General features: G+C 40.9%; 1 protein-coding gene across 1 annotated transcript; it reads left to right on the top strand.

Annotated features, from left to right (window-relative positions):
- On the top strand, positions 1 to 4,146 carry LOC129769438 (ADP,ATP carrier protein 1). Its single transcript, XM_055771717.1, has 3 exons — positions 1 to 281; positions 915 to 1,408; positions 3,606 to 4,146. Exons 1-3 carry the CDS (start codon positions 116 to 118, stop codon positions 3,849 to 3,851), a joined length of 906 nt encoding a protein of 301 aa, XP_055627692.1. The 5' UTR covers positions 1 to 115; the 3' UTR covers positions 3,852 to 4,146.
- The last annotated feature ends 18,829 nt before the right edge of the window (positions 4,147 to 22,975 follow it).

Below are 22,975 nucleotides of genomic sequence, written 5' to 3'. Positions count from 1 at the left end.
TGCGATAGTTCATTCTCTTTGGATTGTGCCCTCCGTACGGTTAGGAAGCTCGCGGCCTTTGTACCTCTGCGCTCATCGTCTGGTGTCTGTGTGAACAAAAAAAAAGAACAGAAAAATGTCTGGCAAGAAGGCTGATCCCTACGGTTTCGCCAAGGATTTCCTGGCAGGTGGTATTTCCGCCGCTGTTTCCAAGACCGCTGTGGCCCCAATCGAGCGAGTCAAGCTGCTGCTGCAGGTTCAGGCCGCTTCCAAGCAGATTGCCGCCGATAAGCAGTACAAAGGTGAGTGCCACTTTCATATCGTGGGGGTTGACGTAGTCCAATATGCCTTTCGCCATCTTTTTTTTTCTCTGGTCGCTCGGATGAAAACTGGGTGCTGTACCAGGTGACTTGTCGGGTTCCGATATAAGGTGGCAATTGGGACATTGAGGAACAAACTAGATTTATCACGCGAAAATCAGGATCGCTGGAAGAATAGGGGTGTGGTTGTTAGGTAATCAGGGGGATAAAATATTTCACGTGATGAGTTGAAAGAGGGGTTATGTAACAGTGGAATAGTGACGGCTGGGAAATCCTTCCAAACCGGATAATTCTCGCTAAAACAACGTTGAGTGGAAAATAATATTTCATCGTACAATTAACCATTCGGTTAAATTTTGACAAAGTGAAAGAAAATTAAGATCACTAACATCAAATCTTTATATACGATGTGCAAAAAAATATCTTAAAGGATTCTTTTTGCGAAAAACGAGACGAAATGAAAATTAAGTTTGTAGAGTTTTGAGTTTTTTTTTTATTCACTGTGTTTCCGAATAATTTGATTTATAACGGTTTAGGTTTATGGTTGATTACATAATTCTCTATTTTATAAATTTGAAAATCTCTGAACGCAGCAATTTTCCGATTAATTTACAGGTATCATCGATTGCTTTGTTCGTATCCCCAAGGAACAAGGCTTCGGAGCTTTCTGGAGAGGTAACCTTGCCAACGTGATCCGGTACTTCCCGACCCAGGCCCTGAACTTCGCCTTCAAGGATGTCTACAAACAGATCTTCCTGGGTGGTGTTGACAAGAACACCCAGTTCTGGCGTTACTTCGTTGGAAATCTGGGATCCGGTGGCGCCGCTGGTGCTACCTCCTTGTGCTTTGTCTACCCACTGGACTTCGCTCGTACTCGTTTGGGTGCTGACGTTGGCCGTGGTGGACAGAGAGAATACACTGGCTTGCTCGATTGTTTGAAGAAGACCGTCAAATCTGATGGTGTCATCGGTCTGTACCGTGGATTCAACGTCTCGGTCCAGGGTATCATTATCTATCGTGCTGCCTACTTCGGATGCTTCGACACTGCTAAGGGAATGTTGCCCGATCCTAAGAACACCTCGATCTTCGTCTCGTGGGCCATTGCTCAGGTAAGGGATAATTTTCAGTTTTCCAAAATGATTACATAAGGCCAAGTATCGATTTATGTTTGCAAACTTATGCATGTTGGAAACAGCCGGAGCTCATGCTACAGCTCTCCAGTACGCATAAACTTGTGATTATCAGGAAACACGTTCCCTGTCAAACATGTCAAAACTTTAGATCAAGTGCTAGTTATCATTATTTACATTGAAGATCGTTAACACGACAGATGCCATAGCCGAGTATAAGACTGAAAGTGGGATGAATCTGGCGGCAGCATTACAATTTGTTTTTTTTATGATCCAAATTAGTCGAGAATTTGCAGCGATTTGTACCGTATTTGTTTTGACGTCATGACTTGTGAGTGCAAACATGTCACATCAATGGCGAGAAAATAATTCAAGGTCATTTCTATTAGCACTTGCCGCAATATAGCACATTTCAGTTTGATTAAATTGATATTTACATCGTTCCCTAATTTCGTAAATCGTACGTAAATTTGTGTCAACGAATAGTATTCCCATAATTACATAACCTAATGAAAAACTGCCATGCTACGCCTCCATTCGAAAACATAACCTCAATTGCAAATTATGAAAATGAACACATTCTCTTCCCAAGTCGATGAACACACCAACACGCAGAACTCTCTCTCTCACGATAAACAACATGTAATATGCGAGCGTGCGCCGCGAGCGCAATGAAAATCAATATAATTTATCCAAGCTTGTATTACTTTTGCCGTGGTTGCAGCCAAATTCATCATGACCTAAACTAATTGCATCGGAGGTGATAGATCATCGAATCACTAGCATTCTTACGATGGCGAAGTTCAAATGTCAGCATTTTCAAAACAATTAAACGAAAATGTAAACTATTTCGAAACGCCACTCGTTTGCTTCTAGCGAGTTATTTTTAAAATCCCTTTTCTTCGCTGCTCGTGCCAAAAACTGGGGATAGCTCGAGTGTTTGGTCGCGTTTGAAAGCCAACAACGTAACATCTGTTCTCTGTTTTATTTTTGTTTGCCGTTATCTTTTTTTTCGGAGCGAAATGATGACGTTGTTTATGACGTCGTTTTTAAATTCGACTCCTGTATGATAACTTCAAATGCGTTGTATTTTTTCCATATAGCTCAAACACACAAATCACTGCAGAGGTGTTGTATAACAATACATGGCTTGATAAGCTTCGCTCTATTGTCCCTTATCAATATGTTATGCTTCCTTCCTCATTTTCAAGAACAAATTTCGATTCCGACTTGTTCCCGCAGCCCTGAAAATAATCTCTGGAAAAATAAACATATTTTGGGTGTTTTATTATCAGGAGACTCTTAAAACGATATGATATCATGTGTTGTTTGTACAATTGATATGACTAGAGACGTCGGTTAATCGCTCGATTAATTCAAATAATCGAATATCTGAAATTATAATCGAGTAATTTTGTATCGAATAATTTAAAATCAAAACGTGAATACATCGAATAATTCCCACTGTAATCGCGATTAATGAAAGAAGGTATTTTTCTCAAGGTTAATGCATTTTTATGTTAAGAATTAGGCTATATAATTTTTTTATCCGTCATTTTTTCATCCAACCATCTAACAGCGGCAACCCGATAGACCACGCGACCAGAATGACAACGTGATACGTGATTATTACAAGAAAAAAATATTCGCTCGATTAATCGAATATTGGAAAACAATTATTCGAATGAATCGAATATTGAAAAATGCCCCAACGATTAATCGATAATCGAATAAATGAAAAATTTAGACATCACTAGATATGACGACACTGAAGAAGTTTTGGAGCTTAGAGCTTTTTGTTTCGTTAGCCTCGATACCACGGGGGCAACATGTATCCCGTGGCATTTTAGTAAACAGCACCTACACTAACACTACACATATATATGTATTTCAATGATATAGATCGTTGATATGCGCGATTAGTAAGGAATAAGATAAACGGATTCAAACGGCTTACATCGCTTTGCTTATCAGGGTGTCTTCATTTACGTTTCTGTCTTACAACTCTTAATTTGAGTTGCTTACAAGGACTACAATCAGTTCTGACAGTCACATGCACAATAATAAATGCGAATCGGTGTTAATATAATCTTATTTCAGCTACAAAATCGCTCAATAACTCAATCGTCTTCGAAAATTAATATTTTCTCTCTTTCGTTCTTCTCGTTCCCCGCAGGTTGTAACGACGGCGTCCGGTGTGATCTCGTATCCGTTCGATACCGTCAGAAGACGCATGATGATGCAGTCTGGCCGTGCCAAGTCCGAAATTATGTACAAGAATACGCTCGACTGCTGGTACAAGATCGGCAAGACGGAGGGCTCGAAGGCCTTCTTCAAGGGTGCATTCTCCAACGTCCTGCGTGGCACTGGTGGCGCCCTTGTGCTCGTGTTCTACGATGAGCTGAAGGCTCTGATGGGTTAGGCTTAAGTTTAGTGAAAAATATTAACAAAAAAAAACGAAAGTAAACCAACACAGAAAAGAAGATGCAGATGAAGTAAACACCTAACTTAAGGCAGAAAATCAGCAATAAAATCAGCTAATTCTATTTATTCAAACATAGAAAGAAACTCAAAATTCAAGCTAAACCAAACCACGTATTAAAGGAGGAACTAGTTCACTGGAATGATATTCTTAGCAGGCAGGACAGGACTACAAAGTTGATGTAATACAATACATTAAGACGAACAAGAATAAAAGTGCATTTTAATCCTAGAAACTAACGACACATTCCGCATCTCCCCAAAACTCTTAACACGGATGTGGTGGACGCAACGCTCAGTTTTTCGTTCTACAATATCATTTCAGTCTAACCATGGAACGGAGACTTTAGCATGATAAATAAATGCATATTTCTGCGATAGATTGAGCCTAGAAAGCGCCGAACGTTATGTCGCGTTAGAAGTAAAAAATATTCCATATTCATTGGATAACTAAAGCATCGTGTACCATTAAACAGATACTGATAGCGGACTAAGAAAGTTTGAACTGGCAGTTTTCAATTTAAAAAAAACGAGTAGAAATACCTTGAAAGAAACTCCTAGGCTTACGCGAACATAATCAGAACGACATTAACCCTTTACCATATCATAGGGTGCTAGGACGTTTATCAGAAGAGTAGTGAAATTACTCGATGCGTGACCGCTCGAAACGTTTGCATTTGGTCCGCTCTTTTGAAAATTAAATCGTAGGCTAAGAGGTTAACATTAAACAATAGGCATGTTTTATTAAATTATCATACACATCAGACCTTAAGCTGTCGTTTTTGAGACTGCCACGATTCCGTCAACCAAGCCGATCCTGATAATTACCGACTAGGCTAGCGTTATCGATACCATCGATGCAACTGGATCCAGGTACCCAAAGGTACAAACGATAAGAAAATATCCGTTTTTCGGATATCGCCCACAAGTGGGTCCTCGTACCGATTATAAACATTTTCAGGACTTGTTGGGCAGAAGGGGGAAGGTAAGTATCAGGATTCACTGAGGTAAGTCATGTGATTATATAAACGCAAACTATCGTCCACACAAGGAAACAAAACTATTGACTTAATTATGGAAAACCTAAAAAGGTAACCGAAAGAACTCCTAAAATACCATTCTGCTATCAATGAGCGTGAGGTACTGAAGTGAGAAGAGGGTTGTAAGCCTTATGTGGAAAAATAAACCATTAAGTTTGAGTACACCGTTGGTCGCTCTCCGCTTGAAAGATATGATACGAGGGCAGTCCAATAAGTACTTGGCCTACAAAAAAAAAACAAAAATTTTGGAAAAGCTGCGATTTATTTCTCTACATAGTCTCCTTTTAGTTCGATACACTTGACCCAGCGATGCTCCAACTTCTTTAATCCATCTGAAAAAAACGTTTTCTCGAGTTCTGCTAAGTAGGCATCAGTGGCGGCGATGACCTCCTCATTCCACTTAAATTTCTGCCCGGCGAGTGACTTTTTCAAGTTTTGGAATCAAAAAAAAAAGTCGCACGAGCCCAAATCTTGAGAATACGGTGAATGGGGCAGCAGTTCGTAGTGCAATTCGACCAATTTGCCCGTGGCGACGGCGGAATTTCCATTTTTCTAAAATCCGCGGACAAGCCCGCTTCCACACACGGTCAAAACAAAATTACGAGTCCGATTCTCATAAACGGCTACTGTCAAAATTACAGACAGTAGCCGTTTATGAGAATGTACTACACGATAAGTAATCTCTCTGCGATACTGATACCATCGGGCGATGAGGCTAAGTACTTATCGGACCGCCCTCGCACATGACTCGAATACATGGCGGAACAACTTCTCTGCAGAGGGTTGACCGTGCGGTGAAAGCTAGGTGGAGCACAATCTCGTCAGCCTGCATATGAAGTGTACGATAGATCGCATGATGGGTGCATATGGAGTGTCCACGTTCAGGCACTTCCCAGCAAACATTAAATCGTATAATTTTGCACGTGCCAAGTCTTACAATAAATCAGAATAAATCATAATCGCATATAATATCAATCAAAGTATGTATCGTGTATATTTGAAATCGCATAAAATGTCAAAACTCGATTTTATATGCCATTATCAAATTAAGTCGCAATTCGGTATTAAAAACATCAATTTTATGATGTACATTGTCGTAAAACATATTTAATCCGCATCATATGCGTAAATTACGCTGATGCAGTTTGTGTGTCGTATAAGCGTATAATTTAAATCGATTCAGTACTGTAGTAAATCGTGTTGCATGCTGAAGAAAATCATGAAACAGTAAATCATATTAGATCCTAATAAAGAATATATTACATCATATTGAAATGTCAATGAAATGCTGACGCACTCGAATGTTTTAACTGCTGTTGAATTAAATTTAAGATAGCTGGTGGATGATAATCCAGACGACCGGAATTCGAAGCCACATCGCAGCAGTTTTCACCAAACATCAATCTGTGCCATTTCGAACATTCATATTCCACTCCCAACCCAAGTCAATCAAACAATTGTTATTTCTACAATCATAAATACTCATATATCAAAATGGCGATTCGTGAGGCTATAATATACATTTCACGAAAATATTTTGAGCCATTTGTTTTTTTTCTATGTCTGTAATAAATCGTATATGAGTATGGCAAAAGCCGTATTTGGTGCTTTGACAATTCATGATTATATTCTTATTAGATCGCAATTCAATTCAACATAATCGCTATTATAGCCGGTCAAAGTTGCATATTCATCCAAACAAATTCGGTAAGCATTTGCCATGTATGTATATGGCCTCCACTTTTGCATGCATATGCCAGTTAGGCGCATTATATGCCAACCAAATTTTAGGGCATATGATGTTATATATACGCTCGTTATGCGATTTAATGTTTGCTGGGTTAGGGGGCGATTGACTATTGAGGGTAATTACTTTTGAGTTGCCAATAGCTAAAACTTCATGCTATGCGGCACTGTGTAGATCAGGTGGGTGACGTCTTTAGAGAACCCCCATTGAACTGACAGGAACCAACATATCGGGTATCCCACTGACATTTTCCCTTTGTTTTCATATGAATTGGGTATCCCACTGACAGTTCTGCTTGAGATTTTGCTAACGATCCTAGCATCAATCATAGCACCCGGCTGGTGTAGATGTAAAGAACACGGATTGTTCCGTATGCTGAAACAGAAAATGATTTATTTTTTTGACGTAGAACTACGTCTTTCATTAGGGGGGTCAAATCAGAAAACAGGTCACGTTTTTATGAAATAAAGTTAACGTTAATAACTATTTTTGCCGCGAACGGATTTTGGCGATTTACATACTAAACGAATCGGAAATTCCGTAAGATTTGTTTAATATGCCATACATTAGAATCCCCTTGTTAGTAAATGGTTAAAATTCATGAAAACTTTAAGTGCTTCTATTTTCCCATACCTTTGTTCTGTCCATTTGAGTGCTTTCCCGAACAGAGCTATCAATAACGAGCAACATATCGACGACCAACGGAGGGGAAATCGTAGGATTTAAAGTCTCCGTGAACAAAGGAAAAGAAGAAGAATGAAGGGGAATACTTGCCTAGAGTATAAACAGTGGATCTCGCTGAGGCAAACTTGCACAGAGGCGAATGAACTGCAAAGTTTAAAGCCTCTTAAAAACAAAGAAAGAAGAAGAAGGCAAACTTTCATTCGGCATCGGACTGTTGAGTAAACCAGTTCACTTTGCTTTCGCTGCGTTTCGATCTAAGATTGGACCCCACCAGTGGTAATCCAATTTGGAAATCGTCGTTTGATTTTTCTGTTCGTTTTTCGCGTTATTCGTATCGTGTGTTCTTCTTTCCGCCTCATAAATTGCACGCTTCGCGTAGTGTGCGATGAGCAAGAAGAAGAGGAAGGCAGGCTCGAGCCCTGCAAAAAACGAACGCATTGCCAGGGGCAATAAAATTTCGAGGTAAGCGTCATCTAATGATACACGCGGTGTTGGTGCAGTGAAAAGCGCTCGCACTGAACCGAGCCTTCGCGAATGTGACACCGCACCGAACAACAGCGAAGTAGGCGATTTCGGCGCGTCGGTTGAAAATGTAAACGCCCAGACAGCAACCAAAATCAAGCTCCCCCCGCTGGTGGTGAAGGCGGTCGCTCTCGACAAACTCATCAGCGAATTCGCATCGATGGGTGTTACAGCAGAGTACAAGCTGTGTGGCATAATTCAGTCTTTTTCCAAGCAGTTAACATTGTTTATTTTCCGTCTTCATAAGGGCTTCGTTTGTGCCTTTGAGAATGCATCGATGCATTAAACTGACATTATGGCGAAGCAGACGTTAAGATTGTGCACCAAAAAATTATTTGGGAATACTAAGCATCTTGAATATCTTACTGGAATGTTATAAGTTATTTGGGTTCGCGTGCCAGTCGCAAAACTGCCTTCAACTAGGATTGCATTTGCGCTAATATTGATCATAATGAAGCATTGCTACTGTTTTCGAGGTTGTTATTAACAAAAAGAGTTTATTTCTCTTGTTTAGTCATCAAGAAAGTAAATGTTCTGGAATTTTGTATGTGATTAGGTTTTGCTTGCCAGTAGCAAAACTTCCTCCACTAAGGGAGACAGCTGCGCTTATCTCGAGCATAAGAAAGTAATGCAACTCTTTTCGAGGCCAGTAATATTAACAGAAGCGTTTCTTTTGAGAATAGCGCAAAATGATGAGAAATGTTTATATTGCTAGTAGTTTCAAGCCACCAATGTATGGCTCTGTATGCATGCTATGGTGAACGCTTGTTTGGCGCTTGGTTTACGCTTAGTTTGTACGAACGATATCTAGAGGTGCGATTCCTTTGAGGCAATACTAAATAACATGTAGCATGATATTTGATACTTGCAAGTGTTGTCATTGCTGTTGTTTACATGCGGCGCCAAAGATATATTGATGTAGTTATGATATATGGAATAATGGTGCTGGTGCAACATGTATATAATCGACTGTAGCCGAGTCTATGTCAATTTCGAAAAAGGCCACCGGAATAGCCTTCGAGGTAAATTTTCAATGCATTGATATGAAATAAATTGCGACATACGAGGGCAAGAATGAATCATCAATCAATTATCGTCAACTGATTCTACAATGAAAAAATCATTTCATAGATTATTCTACTAAGCAGTTGTTTCTAGAATTTCACAGCATTATAGAATAATATCCGAAGGTATAAACAAGCGACTTATATGAAATAACAGCGTAGTTCTACGTCAACAATGCGGTCGTATCTTGGACACAACCTCCTATAATTTTTTAATTTATAATAATTCATTTGACACTAGTCTTGTTAAGTAAAAAATAGTGGGTTATATCTATGATATAACCGCAAGGTTCACGTGGAACTACCTTAGCTTAGCAATCATTCGTTTGTATTGATTAAATTCTTGATTGAATGAAACAGTTTCCAAATTCAATTGAGTTCAATATATTTGCTCTGTGAGTGAAAAAAATGAACAAATGCCGTGTAAAGTCAATTCATTTATTGTGATTGATTGTTCTTCGTTACAAGTAAATTTAATGACGGACCTTTTACGTTTGGTATGATGACTAGAACAAAATATATGTACGGAAGAATTATCAAACGTTTGATGAACCAGCCTAAGGCTGAAAATCTTTCCAATAAAGACAAAAAAAAAATTATCAAACGATTATTTTATTTTACATTTCCCTCTGAAGTTTACATCCCAAAAGTGTACATACTTCTCGAATCTCGAATTTGCTTGAAACTGGGAAGTTCATTCGCTTCTAGTGTCTGCACGATTTTCCCAGGTTCCTAAGTTTAGAAGATCATGTTAGGACAGACATATTCCACTCTGCACAAAGGCAAGCGAGGACAAAAGTACTCGCAGTTTGCATTTATTTGCAGAGCCGATTTCCCCAGAAACCTCGGTTTTGAAGTCTGTGTTAGGGAAACACATTTCAATCGGAACAAAAATACCCCCGATTTGTATGAATTTGCAATGCCGATTTCCCCTAGGCTGCTTGGTTTTGATGGCTGTGTTAGGGAAACCGTAAATCGGGCCAATCAAAACGATGCAGTTAGGGCGTTTAGATAACGCCTAATATTTTACAGTTATTCAATTGTTTATCTAATGAAAAACAACATTTTGTTAGTTGCGATAGATGCGTAGAAATATTCCCTATCAAGTGATGCAAACATCTCTCCTATCCAGTACGAAATGTTCGAGCTATAAGCATTCGAAATCTTTCATTTTTTCTTGCATGTTCTGTGTTTAGGTTTTCATTTTACCCTCCATATATTCCGGTTAGACGTAGTCCCACGTCAAAAAAGTCTAATCCTACTAACAACTGGTCTAGTTGGTTCATCAAAATAAAAAAAAAACTATGGATGGGTTATACCTATTATATAACCGCAAGGTTGACGTAGGACTGCCGTTGGCTTAGTAATCAATTGTATTTCTTTAATTAGTAATAATCCCACCTCGGAATCTCAATTAAATCAATTCATGCATTATGGTAGTAGTTATCGCAGCAAATAGTTATCAACATTTTGACTAATCATCAAACGGTATGCGTAGAAATTCAGTGAGCTGGTGATATGAAGTCTTCCAATGCAGTCTTGAATAATTTTGCCAAAGCGTTGCATTTGTACCCGCTTTTGTAGACCGTGATAGCAAAATGAATTTCGGATTGTAAAAACGTTAGGGGGTATAAAAGTATTGCCGACTTGAATGTATCTGCAATGCCGATTTTCCGAACTTCTTGGTTTCGGCATCTGTATTGGGAAAAACATTCCAGTTTGCAAAAAATGCAAGCGAGCGTAAAAGTACTCGTAGTTTGCATATATTTTGCAATGCCAATTTCCCCAGGCTCCATGTTTTAGAAGTCTGTGTTAGGGAAACATTCCAATTCGCAGAAACACAAACGAGTACAAAAGCACCCACTAATTGCATCTAATTTGCTATGCCAATATCCCTGGCTCCATGGTTTAGAAGTCTGTGTTAGGCAAACATTCCGATTTTCAGAAACGCAAGCGAGTAAAAAACAGGAAGTGGGTTATATCTATGGTAAAACCGCAAGCGTGACGTAGGACTATCGTTGATTTAGAGATCATTTGTTTGAAGTTGAATCTGAATTCATTCTGAATGAATGAATATTTGGAGAACTTCGAAAACGAGAGCGTTACGTTGAAGCCACAAGGTTTTATGCATCCAATATTGGATACGGAAATATCCTACTGATGGGGAAGAATAATCTTCAGAAGCTATCCTGTTAATTACGATTGATTGAAAAATCACAAAACCAAATGTATTTGGTCACAGTGTTTCATGGATAGAAAACATTAAAATAAACTCTTTCACATGAATGTAATTTTAAATTCCCAGAGGAACTGGCAGATTATTTTCAGTAACGATTAGATATTACCACATTTTCCTCGATACTGGAAGACCACCAGTGGTTAATGCTAACTCGATAACCATCTGTTAATAGCACTTGATTGAAACATATTTGGTCACAGTGTTACATGGATAGAAAACATTCAATTAAACTCTTTCACATGAATATATTTTGAAAATTCCCAGAGGAACTGGCAGATTATTTTCAGTAACGATTAGTTATTTCCACATTTTCCTCGATACTGGAAGCCCACCAGTGGTTAATGCCAACTCGATAACCACCTGTTCATAGCACTTGATTGAAATATATTTGGTCACAGTGTTACATGGATAGAAAACATTCAATTAAACTCTTTCACATGAATATATTTTGAAAATTCCCAGAGGAACTAGCAGATTATTTTCCAGCAATGATTAGATCTTTCCGGAACTTTCCCGATGCTGAATGGCATCCTAACGGAAAGAGTTCTGTGCGTGTATGTGTCGATCCTTCGCCGTCCACCTCCTCCAGCACGTTAGGCAACGATGTTGTCTTGTCGATGTCCTCACGAAAAATGAATGTGTCTCACCACCAGAATATCGCTTAAGTATGCTTTTTGTGTGTGATTGAATCGAGAGAAGGTGTGGTTTACGATGGCAATTTGGAAGGCAAACTAGAGGGGAATGAACTCTCTGAGCTCGGAACTTTCGGCGACTGAGCAATAATCGATTGCGGGCGCATACAATATTGGATACGGAAATATCCTACTGATAGGGAAGAATAATCTTCTGAAGCTATCCTGTTAATTGCGATTGATTGAAAAACCACAAAACCAAATGTATTTGGTCACAGTGTTACATGGATAGAAAACATTCAATTAAACTCTTTCACATGAATATATTTTGAAAATTCCCAAAGGAACTGGCAGATTATTTTCAGTAACGATTAGATATTTCCACATTTTCCTCGATACTGGAAGCCCACCAGTGGTTAATGCCAACTCGATAACCACCTGTTAATAGCACTTGATTGAAACATATTTGGTCACAGTGTAACATGGATAGAAAACATTCAATTAAACTCTTTCACATGAATATATTTTGAAAATTCCCAGAGGAACTGGCAGATTATTTTCCAGCAATGATTGAACTTTCCGGAACTTTCCCGATGCTGAATGGCATCCTAACGGAAAGAGTTCTGCGTTCCTCACGAAAAATGAATGTGTCTCACTTTTCTTCTTTCTTTGTTTTTAAGAGGCTTTAAACTTTGCAGTTCATTCGCCTCTAGCCCAGTGAAGAGCCACAATAAAACCAGCCCAGAGGGGACTGGCGAAAGGGAAACCAAACAAAATCACTCATCAGATCTGTCCACTCGACTCTCGGTTAAAGAAGAAGGTAGGAAGGGATCCTATGCTTCATAAGATATTTAATATATGCTGTAAAGAAAAGTAAAAATTTACTGATCCGAGGACCAAAGCAGTAACGAAGCACAAGTGACCTAGTGAAAGGCGTGTTCCAAAGCCAAAAAACAAAACGGCCCTCCTCAGGAGGATAGGAAGGAAAGGAGTGGAAAGGATTTGGGTGGGATTAGTGGAGTGGGAGGGGGTGGGAGTGGTATGGGAAGGAAAGAGGGGAGGAGTGGGTGTGGGGTGGGGTGAAATGAAATGAAATACAGTTTGAATAGATAATAAAATATAGTGGTTTTGAATTTAATGGCATATAGTATAGCTGAAAAATGGAGAGGTTTATTTAATGAATTTATCCTCCTTGGTGAGTGTGGCTGTAGGAATAGGAAGTTGATTAAAGTATAATGTAATGGATAGAAGATAGATGTGGGTATGAAAGTATATATTATATTATTTGTTATTTAATATTATTGAATGCGTGTATATACATGTATGAATACCTTCCTTCCGACCCGTACATACATGTGTATACACACATAAACAAGCATACATGACTGTGAAGTGGCGAACTTTAATAAGCACTTTCCAAGGTATTTAGTATTTCGGTTTAGATTTTACCAAAGAAGTCGGTTTCTTTCAGAAACGCAATTAAATTGGTTTCTTGGGTCTCGTCTCTACTGAGGATATCTCGGAGACTCTGACCTATGTTGTGTCGGACTCGAGCATCTTTGGTATGTTGACATTCAAGTAAAAGATGGCTAACGGAAACCGGAGCTTCGTTGCAAGCACATTGGGGTTTTTCGGCTCTGCAGAACAAGTGTGAGTGGGTGAAGTTAGTGTGCCCAATTCGAAGACGGGTAAGGACTTGCCTTTCCCTACTATTGAGGCGGTCATCCCAAGGGAGAGTGGAATTTTTAATTTTATGAAGATGAGTGGGACGGCTGTTTATCCAGCCTATGTCCCAGCTTTCACGGACTTGCTGTTTTACCCAGCGGACAATGTCAGATGGAGGACAGGGCATGTCTGGGGGATCTATTTTGCTGCCCTTGCCGGCCAGTATGTCGTCGGCTGTGTTTCCACGGATTCCTGAGTGACCAGGAACCCAGCAGAAGGAGATGTTTTTATTTGAAGCAGCCTCTTCTGTTTGCTTAATCCATGGGTGTTTGCTGTTTCCACTCAGAAGATCGTGGAGACAGCTAGCTGAGTCTGAGAATATTGTGGTAGGAAGAAACTCATGGGTGCATTCTTGGGTAGCTATTAAAAGGGCGAAAGCTTCCGCACTGAAGATGGAGCATTGCGGTGGAAGAGAAAAGCTACCAGTGTATCTACTCTCAAAGATTCCACATCCAACTCCATCGGCACTGACTGAACCATCTGTGTATACCTGGTGGTTGATTTGAAAATTGGATGCAACGAGGTTATTGAAGCAGGCTTTGACTTTTGGAGAAGGGTCTCCCGCTCGAACTGTCTTGAGAAGTTCAAGGTTAATGTTCGGCGGTTTGACGTTCCAATTTCTTCCCGTCGCAGATGAACGTTCACATATATCGGGAAGATCTTTGTTCGTGAGATTTTTGAACCATGTTTTAGCTCTATGTATTAATGGGACATTGTGGTCGCTTTCGGGGAGTGACAAGTGACGGATGGCTTTATTGGTGATGGCTTTTGTTACCAGGTGGGTGAAGGGAAGTTGCCCACTTTCTGCCATTACAGCAAGAGTGGGACTGGTGGGAAAAGCGCCAATTGCGAGCCTAATTGCTTTATTGTAAATTGGTTGAATGGTGTTTAACACCCTGTCCCCTCCACGGCTGAAGGTGCCTATTCCGTAAAGGATTTGTGGGACCAACCAAACATTTACAACATTTAGCAACGTCTTTCTATGACCAGAGGCTAGGTTGCCTGCGATAGACTTGATGATGTTCAATTTCTTTCTGGTGGCTATTTTGGTCTTTTGGGAATGTGATAGGAAGTTGAGTTTCTTGTCGAAAGTAACCCCTAGTATTTTCAATGTCCTCATTGTAGGGATCGGGATTTTGTTGAGCTGAAGATAGGTTCTCCTTCTGAGAGCTTTTCCGATATGTATGTGTTTGGATTTCTCCGGGGAAATTTTAAAACCTGTTTTTAGAGCCCAGTTTTGGATGGAGTCTAAGGTTTTTTGAAGCCTCTTTCTCTGAATTAAGCCGAAGCAGCTCGTAGAGATAAGAGTGATGTCATCTGCATAGACTATGACCTTTATATGGTCCGGGATAATCTCGAATAGAGATTGCATGGCAATGTTGAAGAGGGTTGGTGAAAGTGCTGAGCCTTGTGGGAAGCCGTTTTCTGGGATTTTTAGAGAAGATTGGTGGTTGTTAATAACGGTTTTGAAAGACCGGTTTTCTAGAAAACTTTTAACGAAGAGACCTAATCTCCCACGAATCCCCCAGTCGAAAAGGCTTTTCAGCACTGGGTACCTCCATGCCCGATCGAAGGCCTTGGATAAATCCAGGGAAACAATATCAATGTGGTGTAATTTTTCAGTTGCGTCGTCTAGGATTTTTTCGATTGCTACAAGGCAATCTTCTGTACCTTTTCCCGCACGGAAGGCGAATTGTCTGGGATCAATCAGCTTATTTGACTCTAGAAAAGTCGTTAAGCGTCGATTGACCATTTTTTCCAAGACTTTCCCAACACAACTTAGGAGAGTGATGGGGCGGAAATTGTCAAGAAGATGGTTGTTCATGTCTGGTTTCGGGATACAGATCATTAAACCCTCTTTCCAGCAACTGGGGAGGGTTCCACTGTCCCAGACTTTGTTGAGGAGCTTCAGAAGTGCTTTTTTCCCGAGATGGGGTAGATTCTTAAGCATAGGGTAGCTAATGTCATCAGGTCCTGTGGATCCTTGTTTGACTTTGTTCAGTACCCAATCGAGCTCTTTGAGGGAGAGGTTTTTGTTGAAGTCAAATTCCACATCGGTATGAAAATCGATGGGAATTCTTTCGCATTCCGTTTTGTGGGTTAGAAAGGTTTGGTCGTAGTTTTGATTGGAGGAGGCGGAAGCAAAGAAATCTCCAAACGCCTCGGCGATGATTTTCCGGTCATTGGTGTATTGACCGTTAATTAGAAGATTATATTCTTTGCTTCTTTTCTTTCCATGAAGCCTGCCAATCTTACTCCATAAATCCTTTGTTGACGCGTTGGGATTAATTTCGCTGACGAATTTAACCCAACTGTTGTGCTTGGCTGTGTTGATAGCAGTCTTAGCTTCTTTGCGAGCCCTTTGGAACTCTGCAAGCAGAGTGGGTCTCAGTGGGCTGTCCGGATGGGCCTTTCTTAATTTGCGTAGGGCCTTACGTCGACCTTTGATCGCTGCCTTCAGCTCAGGCGACCACCATGGGACACATTTCCTGCCAGAGATGCCACTGGTTCTGGGGATGTGCACCATTGCAACTTCTAGGACAACTTTGGAGAATTCCTTGGCTGTCCAATCTCGTTTAGCGGAGAGGCGGTTTTCAATGTCAAACTGATAGCCAGCCCAGTCAGCGTATTCAAATTTCCATCTTGGCCTTGTTGAAAACTCTGGAGAAGTTTGGCCGAAGGAAGTGAAGATTGGAAAATGATCGCTTCCGCAAGTATCATCGTGGATGTTCCAAGAAAGTTTTGAAGATAGTTTGTCTGATACTATAGTGAGATCGATGGCTGAAGTAGTACCAGAATAATGGATTCTGGTGTGTTGGCCGTTGTTAAGAAGGAGAAGAGAATGGTCGGATATGAAATCCTCAATGATGGATCCTTTTCGATCGAGGTATGCACCTCCCCAGGCGTATGAGTGGGCGTTGAAATCACCCATAAGCATGATTGGGGCGGGGAGTAGGGCGAACAGATGGTCCAGTTGGCCGCGTAGGGTGTTCGGATCGGAATCATTAGTGATGTAGATGCTAACGACGGTGATTGGAAAGGGGTGTTTAATGCGCACTACCACTGCCTGAAGATCAGTGGTAATGGGAAGAAGATCATGTGGAGTGCCATCTTTGATTGCGATTGCAACTCCGTTTTTTGAGGGGTTGGGACCCTCTTTGAAATATGTGATATATTTTGAGATGAAGTGTTTATCGAAGTTGTTTGGAGTCATAGTTTCTTGAAGGGCTATGACTGTGGGATTAGAGTTTGAAATAAGCATTTTCAGTTCTAGAATATTTCGTCGGATACTTCTGATGTTCCATTGTATCCCGAATTTCTGTGTTGGAGTGAATGTGTTGGTGTTTTTAACTCTAATTCCTAAGTCTTAATTGTGTGTATGTTTGAACTATTCAAAGAGAATTAGTTCGATGGTCCTTTACCCTTGGAAAGAGAAGCTTTCTTTGAGGTATTGGTGTTGTTTTTGTTTGGTGTAGAAGTCTTTGGAGTGTTTGTTGTGTTTGTGTTGTTTTTTATTGAATGTGCGTTGCTGTTGTTGTTATTGTTGTTTTTTGTTTGATGTGTGTTGTTGTTGTTGTTGTTGTTGTTGTTTTCTGTTGGGGTTGTATTGTTATTTGTTGTTGGTGTCTGTCTTTGTTCATTCTTAGTTCTTTTCTTGTCCTTGTTTGTTTGGGTCTCATCTTCAGATTTTTGATCTGACTCTGAGGATGATCCTTTAGTTATTTTTCTTTTGTTTTTGTTTTTGTTTGGAACATCAGACGTGTCCATAGAAATGACTGATTCGCTTTCGGATTCAGATGATGAACTACCAGTTGTTGAATCTGTCATGGTTGTATCGAATGTAGTGTCAATTGGGGGGGGTGCTTTCGCGACTAGAAGTGGCCGAAGCGGCCGAGGCGCAGTTACATTTGCACTTGCAGCCAGCTACTGGTTCCCGAATGTTGAGCCTGTCTTGCAAGACGCTCGAATAAGTTGGACCATTTTGGGTGTTGGAAATGATTTTTGCTTCTTTGTAAGAGATACCACGATCGATTCTTATTTTTGTGATTTCATTTTCCTTTAGCCATACGGGGCACTTCCTGCTGGAAGAGGAGTGGTTCCCTTGACAGTTAATGCATAGTGCTGGTGTATTACACAATTTAAAATCAAAATCTTTGGGGTGCTCTTTGCTGCAATTTCTGCAAAGCGGATTCTCACGCTTGCATCTTTTGCTGGTGTGTCCGAAGTTGAAACATTTGAAGCACTGCATTGGATTCGGATAGTAATTCCGAGTCCCAGCGCGAATGAAACCGAAATAAATGAATTTGGGAACAACAGTTCCACGAAGCGTTATGATTAGTGTAGCTGTGGGGATAATTTCTTCTCCTACCTTTCTGGTGATTCGCTTGACATCGATCACTTTCTGATCGGAAAGCTCTTTCAGCAATTCGGTTTCGGTGATATTAATCACGTCTCTGCATGTAACCACGCATTTGCGTTGGTTTAGGGTGGGGTGGAAAATAATCTCTACAGGTGTGTTGTCAATAAGTTTGTTAATTTGGAGAAACTTACCTACTGATTCCTCGTCCCTGGTGGTAAGAATATATTGAAGGTTCTTTTTTTCGTCTCTCTGTGGTTTGGCACTGTTGAAGTTACTGAAATTTTTGATTGCCGACGTTATAGTCTTGCTGACTACGAAGGGGTTGGATGGGAGAGCCTTGTCTCCTGTAGCCCTCAAGAGCAGTATCTGCAGATTGCCATTCGATGGGTCCGCCCAAAGTGGAGCGGTGGCTTCGGTTGGCTTACCTTCATAGAAGTTTGTAGCCCGGCCTCTCGGAGGCCCTGAGCTACTGGAAGCCATGTTGATTGTCGGCTACACCTTAGGTGTAGCCGGAGAAAAGATTTTTCTTTTGCAGAGCACTTTATGAAAAAATTGAATATTGGGCTAATCACTTGCGGATATGTACCAAGAAATTCACACTATTTTTTTGAAAGCACTTATAAGAACCACCAATGTGCTCGAAAGAACGCGAGCGATTCACTATAAAATTTTCGTTTTAGAATTTTTCTTCACTTCACCGTCAGTATGCGGATATATTTTTAAAATATTATTAATAATTATCACTACCAAAAACTAGTCACTATCACACAGCTTATGCCTTTCGAACGGCTTCCGCCGATCCAGAAAGGGGCGTGATGCCGAAAAAGCGCGCGCTTTTTCCGGCGAACCGGTGAGCACCGCCACCGCAGTGAACGTTTGTTGATATCCTCTTCTGCTATCCTCGGGTTGCGATGCTGAAAATCAATTTGTATTTAGGACTAATCAAGCCTTCAGAAAGGCTGCTCTAAGCATTTGATTAGTTGTGCGAGAAAACTCCTATTTTTCCGTACTCTTTTACAAGGGCGCTAAAAACACGACCGAATCGGTTGAATGTCAGTAGCACCTTGATGTGTCTCACCACCAGAATATCGCTTAAGTATGCTTTTTGTGTGTGATTGAATCGAGAGAAGGTGTGGTTTACGATGGCAATTTGGAAGGCAAACTAGAGGGGAATGAACTCTCTGAGCTCGGAACTTTCGGCGACTGAGCAATAATCGATTGCGGGCGCATACAATATTGGATACGGAAATATCCTACTGATGGGGAAGAATAATCTTCTGAAGCTATCCTGTTAATTGCGATTGATTGAAAAACCACAAAACCAAATGTATTTGGTCACAGTGTTACATGGATAGAAAACATTCAATTAAAATTCTTTCACATGAATATATTTTGAAAATTCCCAAAGGAACTGGCAGATTATTTTCAGTAACGATTAGATATTTCCACATTTTCCTCGATACTGGAAGCCCACCAGTGGTTAATGCCAACTCGATAACCACCTGTTAATAGCACTTGATTGAAACATATTTGGTCACAGTGTAACATGGATAGAAAACTTCAATTAAACTCTTTCACATGAATATATTTTGAAAATTCCCAAAGGAACTGCCAGATTATTTTCCAGCAATGATTAGATCTTTCCGGAACTTTCTCGATGCTGAATGGCATCCTAACGGAAAGAGTTCTGCGCGTGTATGTGTCGATCCTTCGCCGTCCACCTCCTCCAGCACGTTAGGCAACGATGTTGTCTTGTCGATGTCCTCACGAAAAATGAATGTGTCTCACATTTTTTTTTTTTTTTTTTTTTTTTTTGCATAAATTCATTTATATTTCTTATACGTTTTTGGTTAATACAAAGTTCTATACATTTTAATTGGCCAGCTAACGCTTCACATCTTTGTTCATCTTAATTTGCATAATAGAATGCTAGGTACTGTTTGTTTTTACTATATCTAATTTTTTTTTTTTAATGATAAACATTTGTATTTTTTTAATTGTTATAATAAAACTACCTACTTAACCTAAGACCTTAAACTACTATATACAAATTCCGTACAATTTCATGCACGGAAGAGGAGCACCTCTCTCCAAATTTTTGTATGACGTTGTCAAACTTTACTTCTAGGGTATCCAGACAGGCTCTTTCATGAACCTCCGTTGTTCTCGTCCAGGGTGACAAATTCAGTATGATTTTAAGAATCTTGTTTTGAACGCGTTGGAGTTTCAGTCTGTGTGTCCGGGCACAGCCCTTCCAAACAGGAACCGCATATTCAATGGCAGGATAGAATATCTGTTTATAGACAGCCATCTGATTCTTTAAACAAAGTTTCGAGTTCCTGCAAATTAAAGGATACAAGAACCGAAGTAAAATGTTACATTTGTTGACGGTTTTATCAACGTGAGATTTGAAAATTAGATGACTGTCTAATGTGAGTCCTAAATAGGTGACTTCTTTGGACCATTCAATAAGGGAGTCTCCGAACCGAATTCTCACGTTGTCAGTGGGAACAAGTTTAGGAGACCTTGAATGCGGGAAAAGGATAGTCTGGGTCTTCCCCGCATTGATTACAATTTTCCAACTTGCGTAATATTCTGTTAAAGCATCCAGACCGCACTGTAGTTTGCGAGTCAGAGCGCTGATTATACGACCCTTAAACATAATCGCGGTGTCATCAGCAAATTGAGACAGTGTTCCATCACCGGGAAGCGGTGGAATGTCTGCAGTGTATATGTTATATAAAATGGGCCCAAGGATACTTCCTTGGGGCACACCTGCATTTATGTTGAATTGCTCTGAACACACATTATACAGGGACACCCGGAATGATCTATCAGAGAGATAATTTTTAATTATCTTTATCAAATACATCGGAAAATTGTATTGATGTAGCTTGAACACCAGACCATCATGCCATACGTTGTCGAAGGCCTTTTCAATGTCCAAGAGCGCCATTGCTGTCGTCTTGGATACCGACTTGTTCCGCTGAATGATGTTAACAACTCTAGTGAGTTGATGTATGGTGGATCTTCCCTCACGGAACCCAAACTGTTCCTCAGGAAAGATACCATGTTCATCTGCGAAAGAAAGAATTCGGGATTGAATACACTTCTCGAAAAGCTTGGAGAGGGCAGAGAGTAAACTGATGGGTCGGTAACTCTTGGGGACAGAAGGATCTTTTCCCGGTTTCATGACTGGGATGACTTTTGCTAACTTCCACACAGAAGGGAAGTAGTTAAGCTCCCAGCATCTATTTAAAATTTTTGCTACAAAAGCAAATGAGCCGTGGCTCAAATGCTTGAGCTCGATGTTAAAAGTGTTGTCAAAACCGGGGGCCTTCATGTTCTTTGATCCTCTGATAAGACCAATCAGCTCATCAGCAGTGACTTCTGACCCCTCCGGAATAAAACTTTCTGATCGTTCGACCACAGAGACTCCCTCAATGACGTCATGCTCGTGAGGACTGATGATGTTATGCCCGAGGTTGTGAGACGACACAAACTGTTGCCCCAACGCATTCGTTTTTTCTATGGGTGTTAATAAAATGTTACCTTCATGTGGACCTCCAGATGAGAAAAGCGGAGGCACAGGCTTTGGTTTCTTTTTTAGAACTTTAGTCAAAGACCAGAAGGGTTTCGAATGAGGAGGAATTTGACGGAGTTTATCACGAAATTCTCTATTTCGAAGCTCTCGAATCCTATCCTGGATTACCCTAGTCAGATTGGTATACGTTATCTTTTTGTTCCGATCGCCAGTACGCTGGTACTGACGTCGATACATATTTCGTAAACGAATGATGTGTTTGGTTGTGCTATCTATTTGGAGAGAGGTACTCACCTGATGTTGTTGAAGCGGAACCGCCCTGTCACGAGCTGTGGTAATCGCTCGTTGAAAGGATTCCAGCACCAGGTCAATATTCTCCGGAGAATCTAAAGGCTGATTGGGAGTGATGTTGTTATCAACAACATGTTGGAACTCGCCCCAATTTGCTCGGTGATAGTTTCGTCGGGAATGATTGGCCACCGTATCAGCAGAGGCACCCAACTTAAGCACCACCGGGAAGTGGTCGGATGACAGTTCCTCGAAGACGAGTGGATCCTCGGAAATGGCCATGTTGGTCAGGAAAATGTCCAGAATAGAGTGAACTCCCGATCTGGAAATTCTTGTTGGACTGTTCGGCGCCAAGATATTGTAATAACCACTCTCCAAGTCCTCCGCAAGGATGATCCCGTTCCGGTTTTGCCTTCGGTTACCCCAAATCGCATGCCGAGCATTCAGGTCTCCTGCGATGATGTATTTCGCCCGCCGCCGTGTAAGCTTGGCCAAGTCGTTCCGTAGCAGTGCGGCTGAACCGTCCCTGATGTTGACTTGCTTAGGACAGTATGCCGCAATGATGATGATTGGCCCAATCGATGTACGAGCCTCGATACCGATGGCTTCGATGGTTTTGAGCTGAATGTTCGGCAGCAGGCGACAGTCGATGTTTCGTCTCACAGCAACGGCCACTCCCCCTTTATCTGCGCTGGTTCTGTCGAGTCTTAGGAGCCGAAACTCCGGAAGAAAGATGTTGATTTCCGGTTTAAGGTGCGTCTCGGTGATGACAGCAACATCGATCTCCTTGTTATTGAGGAAATCTAGTAGCTCGATATGCTTGCTTCTCAGCGAGCAAGCGTTCCAATTTGCAATGCTGACAGCTTCACGGGACATATTTGCTAATCAGTGAATAAGCCGCTTGCAGCTGCTCAGGTATAGTTTTGCAGGTACGCATTATTGTGATGACTTCTGACACGAGAGTTAGCATCTCCTGTGTGGTGAATAGCGTACTGTCCGTGGTTGCACCAGCGGCCACATCAGCGTATGACATACGAGGGGTGGAGGAGTGCCCTTGATTCGGTTGAGTGGCAGCAGCTGCGAGGCGGGGCTGTGCTGAACGACGATTGCGGACTGCTTCATCGATTTGATTAGTAGCAGGAGATGTATTGGTGTTACGCTGACTGTTGAGGGGAAGCGGGTGTAAATTTGGGACCTGATGGCGTTGCTGGAAAGCTGGA

Source organism: Toxorhynchites rutilus, chromosome 2, assembly GCF_029784135.1.
Source record: "Toxorhynchites rutilus septentrionalis strain SRP chromosome 2, ASM2978413v1, whole genome shotgun sequence".
Classification (NCBI taxonomy): Eukaryota; Metazoa; Arthropoda; class Insecta; order Diptera; family Culicidae; genus Toxorhynchites; species Toxorhynchites rutilus.
The sequence above is the reverse complement of the archived record's forward strand: the minus strand, read 5'-3'. Positions and strand labels throughout refer to the sequence as shown.

What these genes read in the sequence shown, in the direction of transcription:
- LOC129769438 (XM_055771717.1), top strand. Translation starts at nt 116, where the DNA reads ATGTCTGGCAAGAAGGCTGATCCCTACGGTTTCGCCAAGGATTTCCTG. An exon ending in CGCCGATAAGCAGTACAAAG is followed by an intron (nt 282 to 914) that starts GTGAGTGCCACT and finishes ATTAATTTACAG; the next exon opens with GTATCATCGATTGCTTTGTT. An exon ending in TCTCGTGGGCCATTGCTCAG is followed by an intron (nt 1,409 to 3,605) that starts GTAAGGGATAAT and finishes CGTTCCCCGCAG; the next exon opens with GTTGTAACGACGGCGTCCGG.